This window comes from Pyrus communis, chromosome 10, assembly GCF_041283825.1.
Source record: "Pyrus communis isolate YQ-2024b chromosome 10, ASM4128382v1, whole genome shotgun sequence".
NCBI classification, from domain to species: Eukaryota; Viridiplantae; Streptophyta; class Magnoliopsida; order Rosales; family Rosaceae; genus Pyrus; species Pyrus communis.
Genome location: NC_142574.1, coordinates 26671409 through 26682924, shown reverse-complemented (window position 1 = coordinate 26682924; position 11516 = coordinate 26671409). Strand labels below are relative to the sequence as shown.

The 11516-nt window shown below is 36.9% G+C and overlaps 3 protein-coding genes across 5 annotated transcripts; all 3 read left to right on the top strand.

Moving 5' to 3' along the window:
* Window positions 1-122: 122 nt before the first annotated feature.
* On the top strand, window positions 123-3414 carry LOC137729608 (putative RNA 3'-terminal phosphate cyclase-like protein). Its single transcript, XM_068468586.2, has 6 exons — window positions 123-704; window positions 838-987; window positions 1480-1658; window positions 1751-1926; window positions 2093-2309; window positions 2906-3414. Exons 1-6 carry the CDS (start codon window positions 500-502, stop codon window positions 3113-3115), a joined length of 1137 nt encoding a protein of 378 aa, XP_068324687.2. The 5' UTR covers window positions 123-499; the 3' UTR covers window positions 3116-3414.
* Window positions 3415-4570: 1156 nt separating this feature from the next.
* Window positions 4571-7071, top strand: LOC137730165 (uncharacterized). Of its 3 annotated transcripts, XR_015951984.1 has the most exons (5): window positions 4574-4816; window positions 4895-4987; window positions 5236-5417; window positions 5657-5778; window positions 6877-7071. XR_015951984.1 is itself a non-coding variant. In XM_068469230.2 (4 exons), the coding sequence occupies exons 1-4, from the start codon at window positions 4645-4647 to the stop codon at window positions 5715-5717; spliced, it is 528 nt and encodes a 175-aa protein (XP_068325331.2). In that variant the 5' UTR covers window positions 4571-4644; the 3' UTR covers window positions 5718-5955. The 3 variants fall into 3 exon arrangements, 2 of the variants coding, with proteins under 2 accessions (XP_068325331.2, XP_068325332.2); XM_068469230.2 differs by lacking the exon at window positions 6877-7071 and having other exon boundaries at window positions 4571-4816; window positions 5637-5955; XM_068469231.2 differs by lacking the exon at window positions 6877-7071 and having other exon boundaries at window positions 4575-4816; window positions 5657-5955.
* Window positions 7072-8732: 1661 nt separating this feature from the next.
* LOC137727313 (protein PHLOEM PROTEIN 2-LIKE A9-like) lies at window positions 8733-10072 on the top strand. Its single transcript, XM_068466179.2, has 3 exons — window positions 8733-8881; window positions 9002-9081; window positions 9449-10072. The coding sequence occupies exons 1-3, from the start codon at window positions 8825-8827 to the stop codon at window positions 9858-9860; spliced, it is 549 nt and encodes a 182-aa protein (XP_068322280.2). The 5' UTR covers window positions 8733-8824; the 3' UTR covers window positions 9861-10072.
* Window positions 10073-11516: the final 1444 nt, after the last annotated feature.

The window sequence follows — 11516 nt, the reverse complement described above, 5'->3', positions numbered from 1 at the left end:
GTAGTATTTGAGAAGGGGAGTGAACGATCGAGGGAGAGATGAAGAGAGGAAGGGGATCTAGAGGAGAGACGGTAGAGGGAAGGAGATGGAATGTTTTGTGCAAGAATTTTTTATTAATTTAATTATTTTGTAGAATTATTATGTTTTATTGTAGCATAAATTAAATAAGTTGATTAATCTAGGAAAAAGGATTTAGTACATTAGGAGAGCATTTATGTGAACGATAATATTATATTATGGTAGATCATTGTGTGACATAACCAAAAACTAAAATAAAATAATTAAAGTCATGAAAATTACGATTTAATAATATTTTTTTGACTTATAATTTGAAAATCTAACGTTTGCTGTTCAGTCTGAACAGCATAATATTCCTATATTACCCCTCTATATAAGTATAAACGAGAAAAATCAGAAAGACGAGAAATTGATAGCAAAGCCCCGCCCCCTCCACCAAAAGCAGAGAGCAGAGAAACAGAGACCAGAGAGAGAAGCGAAAATGGGGAAGACAAGCTACAAGAAGCTAACCGGAAGCCAAAACCTAAGACAGCGGCTCGTACTGGCGGCGCTTGCGTCCACACCGGTTCTTATCGAGGACATTCGCGCAGAGGAGACGTGGCCCGGCCTCCGCCCCCACGAGGTCTCCTTCCTCCGCCTCCTCGAGAAGGTCTCCGATGACTGCGTCGTCGAAATCAACGAGACTGGTACTCTTACTAGCTGATTCCAATCACAAAGCCCTTGTTTTTTTCGAATTTAGCGAAAAGTTGAAGTTCCAATTTTGTTTCGGGGTTTAGGGTTTTGGGGTTTTTGAGAATTTGTGTTTGGGTTTGTGGGCAGGTACGAAATTGAAGTTCAAGCCGGGGATAGTGATGGGTGGGAGGAATTTGGTGCACGACTGCGGGCTCAGTCGGGCGATTGGGTATTTCTTGGAGCCATTGATTGTGCTTGGTCTCTTTGCCAAAAAACCGCTTACCATTACGCTTAAAGGTAACCGCTTTCGTTGTTGCGAATCTTCTCCGCATTTTTGTTTACTTTTGTGTGCAGCTTTTTTATTGGTGTTGTTGAATTAATGCCCCAATCAAGGTTCTGGTTTTGGTCCAAGTAAGGAACATGAATTTTAGAACATTTTCATGCTCTAACGTCTTGTTTTTTTTTTATGAATGATCTCCTGATACTGCCAGTTATCTAATTTTTCAAGACAATTCCTTGAGGTTTTTGGTACTGTTTTAATATTGAGTCACAGACCAATATGGGAACAGAAAAGCTCAGTTCTGATAATTTTAAATTCTTTCTATTCTGTTTTGTATATTGACTATTTACCTTTCTACTTATGAACAAATGACCTGACCCCAATCAGTAACCGAAAAAGGGTTCCCCTGACCATACTAGTAGATAGAGCACAATAAATCTTTTGTGGGTGTCGATTTGAGCTTTAAGAAGGTTCTGCCATTTTTTGTGAGTCTCATAATTTTTTTTTAGGAATTACAAATGATCCCAAGGACCCATCAGTTGATACGTTCCGGTCCACTACCTTACCCATGTTAAAACACTTTGGAGTTCCCTCAGAAGGGCTAGACCTTAAAATACAGAGTCGTGGATCTGCTCCTCAAGGTGGCGGTGAAGTGTTTTTGTCAATCCCGATTGTTCAAAGTCTAACTGTGAGTTTCTGAGACTTATGAGATACTATATATGTTTTTCACCAGTTTTTCGGGTTTTGGATTTGTTATTGTTTATGTGTTTTGCTCTACAGGCAGTAAACTGGACTGATGAGGGGATGGTTAAGAGGATTAGAGGGGTTACGTTCTCAACAAGAGTGTCCACGCAGTTTGAAAATACCATGGTGTATGCCGCGCGTGGAATCTTTAATCTCTTACTCCCAGATGTTCACGTATTTACTGACCATAGAAGTGGCGCACAAGCTGGACTGTATGTTCTCATTTTTTACAAAATATCATTATATATATATATATTTTTTTTTATAGAAGATACATTTTAGAAGTTTGAAGTATTTCTTTATTTTGTTTTGAGGTTTGGTTATATTTAAGTGTTAGCAACACTTAGGCTCATGTAGACAATAATGATCTTATGGCAGTTCACCTGGTTATGGAATTTCACTGGTTGCGGAAACAACTTCTGGTTGCTGTATCTCTGCTGATACAGCAATTTCTTACTCTCGAGGGGAAGAAACAGTTGAACTTGAAGATGAGGAGAAGAAAGATCTTATGCCTCCAGAGGATGTTGGTGTGCAAATGGCTAATGTCCTGCTTGGGGAGATTGAGCAGGGTGGAGTGGTAGATTCAACACATCAGGTTTGTGATTTGATGTATTGTACTTCTTCCATACCGGCTGAGTTTGCTTTCACATTTTTATTGATCTTAGATTGTTAGTGCATGCTCATTAATATTCAGCCATATCGTACAAATTTAATCAAATTTATATTGAAGACATTTTCTGTCAATACATGTGTATGGGTCCGTACCGATTATCATGATGTTCATCCTCTCTGTCTCTGATCTTTAATCAAGTTGCTTTTGTTCACAATTTGACATGGAATTCTTTTCCGTAAAGCAGGAAAAGGAAAATCTTGTTTATAGATGGATTTTGTGATGTTGATTCATATAGTATCCCCAAAATACAATTTAATGTTGATTTAAAGGTAGTCCTAAAATCAAATGATGCAAGTATGATGGCTTTTTCCGATAGTCGTACTCTTCTTTCCTGCTTTGTTTTATTTCCAGCTTGTTCCATGACAGTGGTAAAAGTACTAAAAGGCATTCTTATAACAAATAGGGTGCGCCTTATGGCCCTTATAAGAAATGCATACGGTATTCGATTGCAGGTTCCCTTTATGCTCCCTTTTGAATTCTGTCGATGCCTGATAGTTTGCTGTCATTTTGGCTTGTAGGGCTTCTTGTTTCTTCTCTGTGCACTATGTCCACAGGATGTTTCAAAGGTTCGTGTTGGAAAGCTCTCTCCTTACGGCATAGAAACACTCAGAAACATCAAGGACTTTCTCGGTGTTAAATTTGTCATTAAGCCCGACCCATCCACAGGGACTGTTATACTTAAATGCGTTGGCTCTGGGTTAAGAAACCTATCGAGAAGGATCTCATGATTGTCACAATACGAGGAGTACGTATTTCTAAAGTATTGGTGAATGTTTCTTTGGATGGCAAATAGCAGTAGGGACTCCGGGAGGCATTTTAGGGATCCACGCCGTGGAGGAGGAATATAATCTAATGGATTTGCACTAAGAAGTTTTGGAAATTTTTGACCATGTACTCAGATTTTGATGTTGTAAACGAGTTTTTTTTTCTTTCTTTTCGATCACCAATATCTATGCTCGCAGTTCATTGTGATACAAATGGGAACATTTTCTTTTGATGTGCTAATATAAAGGCCTTTTAGCCAAAATAGTCTGGCACAACTCTTCACTTTGGTGCTTGACAATGCAAATTGACAGAAGTGGTTTCCTAGTTTGTTCATCGTAAATTATTTTGGTCATTTGACGAAAAATTTATGAACATCTTTGTTAATTGAAGGAGTTGGTTTGACAATAATTACCCTTAAAAAGATGGACGCGTGGTTGATCATGTGATAATTTAATGAATATATTGATAGTGAACAAAGTCAAGGACGCCTCTCTCAATGGGTTAAAGTTTCTTTGATAAACCTGTTTTATTGAACCCACTAAGTTGAGTTTATAGCATCACGCATAATTATAATCCAATGTTTATAGCATTAATCTTGGCTTTGCAGAGTTAAGATGGAGCTAGGATTAAATTAGAATATCACTTGAATAAAAATAAATAATTAAATAACTTCACGTGAGACTGTGAGAGGTATTTTTGGCAGTTTTTTATTTAATTTTGGGTGTCCGAAAACTAGCATTAGCATAGACGCCTAGAGAAAGGGTGTCTAGAAAACTTTTGGTGTAATCAAAATTACTAGGGTTTAGCTCAAGTCAAGACTCGAGCATTTATCTCCGTATTTAAAGTCTTATGTTAAATTCTCCCTCCGTTCCGTTATTGCTTACATAACAAAATAAAATACAAAAAAGAAGAATTTCTACTTTTAAAAAAAAATGACTTAATAGCCCTACATTATATGTTGTTTAGTACTACGGTTTAGTAGTATTCCTCTTCACTAGTAAGTGAGAGATCTTAGGTTCGATTCTCGCCAAAGACGAATTTAAACCAAATTATTTGCTAGCCCATTGTAAGACTTAATCTACTCCTCCATTTTCTTAGTATAAATAATATTGTTTGTTAAAAAAAAAAAAAAAAGACCTACATATATAAAAAGGAAAACTAACAAAAAATCCAAAAAAAATTACCTTTTAATGAAAAGCACTTTTTAAAAGTATAGTGAATAGTACCAAAGAAAGATATAAATATGATTTTTCGTTAAAAATGAACAGTACCGAAAATGTTTTATTAAACCTCTCTGTATAAAAGCCTAAGATATGGGGTTGCGCTGGGCCTAAATATAATCACTTTGGACCAAATGGTAACCCAAGATTGAAAAAGCGCGGGAAAGGTGGCCCATATGTGGCCAAATTATGAAGAAAGCAAAACTAGAGAGAGACTGAAACACTGATACAGAAATTAGGGTTTTTATCTGAACAAATTGGGGGTAAATCGAATGGAGCAGGGCACCCAAGGCAGCATAGTTCTGAGAAGAAATGGAAACGGAGAGTCACAGGGGGAAGAAGAAAGAGTGGTGGACTTGAGTGGTCAGGTGCACCTCCTCCCCTGCTCCATCAAATTCAATGGCCCTTCCTCCGTCTCCCAATACTTCAAACCCAAATCAACTGGTAAAGAATCTTCCCTCTTTTACTTACATACAATTTACACGGCATAATTGAGTAATGGGTTTTTTCTTGGGGCTGAAGGAATCGAATCGGAGGGTTTAAGGACGCAGGAAGCTTATTTCAGAGGAAGGAAGTTGCAAGGAGCCTCGATTCCGATTCCAGATGGGTATTCTGGTATGTCAATGTAGTTCAGTCAGTAAATGCAGTACCTTTTTATTGTCGTGTATGAGTTGTGGTTGCTGTGACCTCGATTTCTTCCATCATTTTTCGGCTTATTTAGACGTCGGTGCTTCTGTATTGATGTTTGAGTTGGGACTTTTATGGTGGCAAGTAAAGACTCTAACTTTGGGTCTGAGTTAGTCAAATAAGCTAACTTGTTTTAAATTGTAAACTTGCCCTCTTTGGTAATATTTTCTTTGCAGGATTTGTTCTAGGGAAGAAGAGTCTTGGCAAGAGAAAAGCTTCCGATAATTCAGATGGGAGCTCAAACTGTTGGGAGATGAATGCGAAATACAAAAGCATCTCATATTGGAATCACGACAGCCTTCCTTCACAGGATGATGCATTCTTGCGTTGTTTTCACTGGCTTTCCGTAGCAAAATCTGTAAGTCTGTTCTCCACAATATGGTGGTTCATGAATCTTTGTTACATTACTCTATGGCCATGTGTGTTGTCTGTTGGTTTCGGTTTCGTGTATTATTGTTTCTCTATCATCTGTCAGTACATATTTAATCTGGAACAGTTATGATTAGCTTCCAATATTTACGTTCCATGAAGTCCTTGTTTTTTAGGAAACTGAAATCTTCCTGCCACTTTACACCAGATATTTGTTTATGGCTGCAGATGCACAAACCAGCAACACCCGGAGATTTGGTTTCTGCATCAGCTGCATTGGAAAAGATGAACTGATTAAAGAAACAGGAAGCATTGTATCTCTTCCCCCGCGTTTTCATTGTACTAAAAAAGTCAGGAATGTCAAAGTACTTAATAACTCTTTGGTAGAAATTAGCATTTTTGTATTTTGAATGCTTGTAAGGTTGTAACATTAACATATAGACTTGTATTATACTGGCAATAGAATCTAATTTAGAAAAAATACCAATTTGGGAACACTTGGGAGTTCCTTTTTTGGGTCTGAACAAGCCTCATTTGAGTTGAGTACCAAGGCTTCATGAACAGCTTTGTTCTTCTGCAGTTTGGGATGCAAGGTCTAAAAAGATCAGAACTTTGCTATTTTTGTAACAGCCCAGCTCTTTTGAGGCTCTATTTTGTCAAACATTTGGGTGACAAAGGATAGATTTTAGCACAACAACTAGGCACCATCTATAAAGTGAAGTTGTCACCTTACTTAAAGCAAATCTTCACTTGAAGTAAGCTGCCACCTCTTGACAAGCAAACCATAACTAAAGTAACCTTCTAGTTCTACCACCTGCCTAAAGAAAGCTATCTCCTTTTTAGTGACAGCTTTTGCTTCTCTTAGCCCATTTTGCTTATTTTAGAACCAAAACTAAGAGGTTAGAGTTTGTGAGAGATTTATTTAAGCTTAGGAATTCAGCTGCTTGATATCATGGTTTCAAGCTTAGTGAAGCTGGAAGAATCTGAGTGTTGTTGGTTTTGTTTGCTTTGTTTCTATGTTTCTAAATCTCTGAGCTACTTTGATTTTGACCTTGGATTCAGTTCAGTTGCCTCTGATATTTGAACCTCGTTTTGATGATTGATTCAGATACCATTGCCTTGTTTCATTGCTCAAAGTGTTTGTAATCGAACATCAAATAGCATCTGAACATGTTGATCCAGTTCATCCGAATCATAGTGTTTGTGCATTCTCTGTGACGATCAGTTGGTATAAAGACACATGTGACCACCTGGGAATAAGTTCTCACTGGATTTACTAGTGAGGAATTACATAAGCTATTTGTCTTGTTATTGATTCATTGAATTCTTGTGTTCGTTGTGTTGCCGCTCTTGCATCCAAATCCTTTGATTGTGCATTCGAATCATTGCGCTTCAGATATCATTACTTACTAGGCTTTATAGCTCACTCTTTTACCCTTCCATTTCAGATCAGCTTGGCTGAGAAGTTTACATGTTTTGGATGTATTTGAGGAACTTTTGATGATTTTGGAAGACATTAGATGTTTTAGTAGCTGCCTTGACAACACTTGTGTACATTAAATGCTTTTTAATTGGAACCTTTGTAATATTCATTGAGGTTGTAAGAAATGAATTTACTTATATCTCAGTTTTGCAGACTTGAATTTTTAGTAAGGTTAAGTGTTAAAAAAGAACTCTAAAAAATTAAAATTAAAAAACAAACTGCTCGTTTTCTTCCTTCATACCTGCTGTGGTTCTGTAAACGTCAATATTTAACATCTTACTCTGCGAATTTAGAAAAATCACAAGGGAATATGATCCCCTTCTAGGTGGGCGTGTAGATACATCCACAGAGAGTGAAACCCAAATTGCATATTGGATTCCAATTTGACCAAATGGACCTTTATGGAATGTCACTAACGCATGCATGAACTTTCCCGTTACCTTAGTTGATATGCGAAATTGAAAAGGTGTATTTTGTCAACGTGTTTTGGTTTACCAGTTTACAATTGGGATCTAGTGATAGTCCTATCCCATTAACTCAGGATGCGTTTGGCACCTGGATAGTGATATTCGAGGGGATCCATATATCGAAATGCTTTGCGTCACAAAAGTATGAGTTGCAAAATATATAATATACCCTTGGAAAAGAAACCAATGGGCAACTGCAGCCGTAGGGGATTCATGCATCTAACAGTTTCTCTTCTGTCACGATTACGTGTTTGGTGGTAAACTTATATATGATTAGCCTCCCGAAAAGCGAAAAGGCAATGAAAATTAAGAAACAATATATATATTCTTAATATTGATTCTCGTACCTGTAATGGATGCCAGCTTCTTGATGAAGTGGCGGCCACCATTGAAAACTGAGATGAAGTTGATCCAGAAAAGCTCTATAAATGTCATTTGTCAGTGTGCATGGATTTGGTTGGCAAAGCCAGCTTGCATGGTACGTAGTATGCATGCATGCATGCAAAGCCAAACCTTTTATAAGTGGCTAGTTTCGTCCGTTGAAAAATATTAGTAGTAGAAATCTTAGATCATAATCTATCAATCTACTTAACCTAGAAATTATTAGCTCAATTATTTGTGCTTTGGATTTATAGGGTGAAAAAGTTTTCGTTTTAACTCTTCAATTCAAGAAAGAACTTGGGATATAGAATTTGGCACATTTAACATTTGTATTACAAAACAAACTTGCTCGTGGTCTAGCTAGTTGAACTTCTGTTCTCGCCCAGCAATTGATATTGTTAAATTTGTTTTATTTATTTATAAAGTTTGGCTTAGTTCTAATACAAATTCATATTTTACATAGCAATCGAAGAAAGTAGGTTGACAAAGTTTTAAGAACATATCACGCGTTGGAACATTTATTCAATACCGTTTACTAGCAATCCAACTAATATACATATATATATATATATATATATATATATAAGAAAAACTAATGAAAATAGCTTGAAAACTTTGAGTTTTAATGATAAGAACAAAATAAATGGTAAAATGAATAGTAACAGGATTGACTTTTTAGTGTAAAAATATGGTATTTTTTGTTAAAATGAACAGTACCACGAGCTTTTCGTTAAAACTCTCATATATTTATTCTTCTTTTAAAAAGCTAAGGAATTCTTTCGACGAAAAAGAACCTTATAACAGTCGAAAGCAATCACTTGATTCTATGTACATAATTCAATTTCATTATTAATTTGTTTTGGTTTCACATTTTCGTTTTGTTTTCTGGAAGCATCAGATTCTCTTCTTCCCAATGGATCAAGGGTTTATATAAAGGGGGTAGACTAGAGGTTCTAAACATCAAAACATCGGCAAAAATAAAAATAGAGCCAGAAAAAAAGAAGAAAACATAACTGCAGCAGCAGAAGAAAGCAGAAGAAGAAGAAAACCGAGTTAGGTTTCGAAATGTCTCTGAGTACTAAACCTCATTTCCAAGCAGAGGAAGATGAAATAACAAAACAGGTAAGGCCTCACAAATTTCTTAATTCATTGCTAAATCTTGTTAACATCGGAAAACAATCTTTCGCATATATCTAATCCGTTTCTGTTAAAAAGAGATTAATTGTATTTTCGTGTTTACAGGGAGATAGTTACATCCTCAAACCGCGGGGACTTAGCATTGTATGGGGCAATGTTGAACACTACTGGAAATTACCAAAGAAGTAAGGAATAAATTATCTGGAACTACGATAAAATCTTAAATGTAATTGGTTATATACATCTGATAATAGGAAAATGCTAATATCATTTCTCACAAGTATGGGAACTACGCATCTACTCCACTTATGTGTGCTTCTCCCGCCTTCTGAGATCTGTGTTTGGTAAATGTAATGTTTAGACACAGTTCCAGTTTATTATTCTGCACTCGTTAACGTTTAAATATTGTTGAAGAATAGGATTCCACATCAGGCATGTGACAAAAAATAATATGCAATTTATATATGGGAGTTTCCACTTCTAATATCACCAAGCCCTTTTGTTTCGGCTTCGCCTATGTGAATAATTGGCTACATACTATACATTTTTCAGGCTATCCAAAGGTGACTCTAATGACCCTGCGCCTGCGGAGCTGAAACAGGTTTCTTGGCTAGAAGTAACCGGCTCAGTTAGTTTAATACCTACGAAGACGTACGAAATCAGCTTTGACGTAGAACTGACACCTTGTGCATTTGGTTGGAGAGACATACAAGCTTTCTTGATGGCCAAGGTAGGGAAAAGGGGCAAGTACAAATGGACCAAAGTCAAAGTAGTGCAGGATCCAAACGTAGGCAGATTCACAATTCCTGACAAAACCAGCCCGCCATTGAGAATTGAAGTTCTGCCCGCTAGTGTCGATAACATGCTTCACTTTGGTCTGTATGAAGTCTGGAGTGAAAAATGGAAGGGGGGCTTGAAAATTCATCAAGCAAATGTGACAGAAGTAACTTCGACCTTAGCTTAAATTAGTCCGCAGTTCACATGGTATTTTCTGTACATACAATACACGTACGTATTGAAATATTTTCTACGTTGGGTTTTATACATGTGACTATTTAATAATGAGAACTTACCTCATATACGGTTATTTGAGATCATATACTAGCTAGGATGAAGTATTTGCTACTGTAGCATCTATTTGTATCTCAGAGTCACATGAATAAATTATTTCTTATATATTCAGAGCCAGTTAATGAAATACATGTATCTGTATATGTTGAGAATTCAATGATATCATTCCTGATATCTTGGCTTAGTTTTAGGAAACTATCTTGTAAATTGTTTGTAATTTATTTGTGATTATCTGTAAACCCTAGAATGTAGGATAGGTTACTTCTTCGGCAAGTACTCTCTTTGTATAAAGTCTCTTAGTATCAATTGAAGAAATTAATTTTCTGCAAAATATTCTTTGCACTTTTTACATGGTATCGAGAGCTAGGCTGAAAACCTAGTTCCTTCCGCTGCCTTTTGTTTCTCTGTTCTTTTCCGTCGTTTGCCATGGCTACCGACGCTGTTTCTGGAAGCAATTCCGATGCAAAGGCTAATGTTTCCAACCCTTTTTTTATTCATCATTCTGATCATCCAGCCATGATGCTGGTTTCAAAGCCCTTGAATGGGGATAATTATTCAACTTGGTCTCGTGCTATGAAGATCTCCTTGAGTGCCAAAAACAAACTTTGTTTTGTTGATGGCACTGTCCTTGAGTTCTACTTTTAGATTGCAAGATGTGTTATGTGTGCCTACCTTTAAAGTAGATTTGATGTCAGTAAGTCGTATTACGAGTGGATTGCATTGTTCAGTAACTTTCTTTCCTTCTTGGTGTGTTATGCAGGACCTAACGACGAGGACGGTGATTGGTTTGGGTAAGCGAAGAGGCGGGCTGTACTACTTGGTGGCCTTGGCTCCTACGCAATCTCAGCATCCTCGGCGATTCTGCAATCTTGTGCTTTCACCTACGGAGCTATGGCATCGGCGTTTGGGTCACTTGTCAGCCCCTCGTTTAGATTTCATGTCCAAACAATTGTTACATTTCCCTTTTGCATCTAATAATGCTTGTGATGTTTGCCCTTTAGCCAAGCAACATCGATTACCTTTTCATGTTAGTTCTATTTCTTCTAATAAACCTTTTGTTTTGATTTATTGTGATATCTGGGGACCCTTCAAAGTTGCATCTACTTCTCGAGCAAAGTATTTTTTAACCATTGTAGACGATTATTCTCGCTTCACATGGATTTTCCTTATGCAACACAAAAATGAAACACAATCTATTCTCAAGAATTTTTTTTCATTTGTCAAAACTCAATTTAACACTTCTATTCGTCAAATCCGTGTTGACAATGGTGGGGAATTTTTTTCTCTTCGTGACTTCTTTAAAGATCATGGAGTGATTTACCAACATTCTTGCGTTTATACGCCTCAACAAAATGGGGTCGTAGAACGCAAGCATCGCCATATACTTGAAACCGCTCGTGCCTTGCGTTTTCAAGCTAATCTTCCCCTCCATTTTTGGAGTGAATGTGTGCTCACAGCCGTTCATCTCATTAACCGTCTTCCCACACCCATTCTTTCCAAGAAAACGCCTTTTAAACGTTTATATTCTACACCTCCTACTTTTTCACAC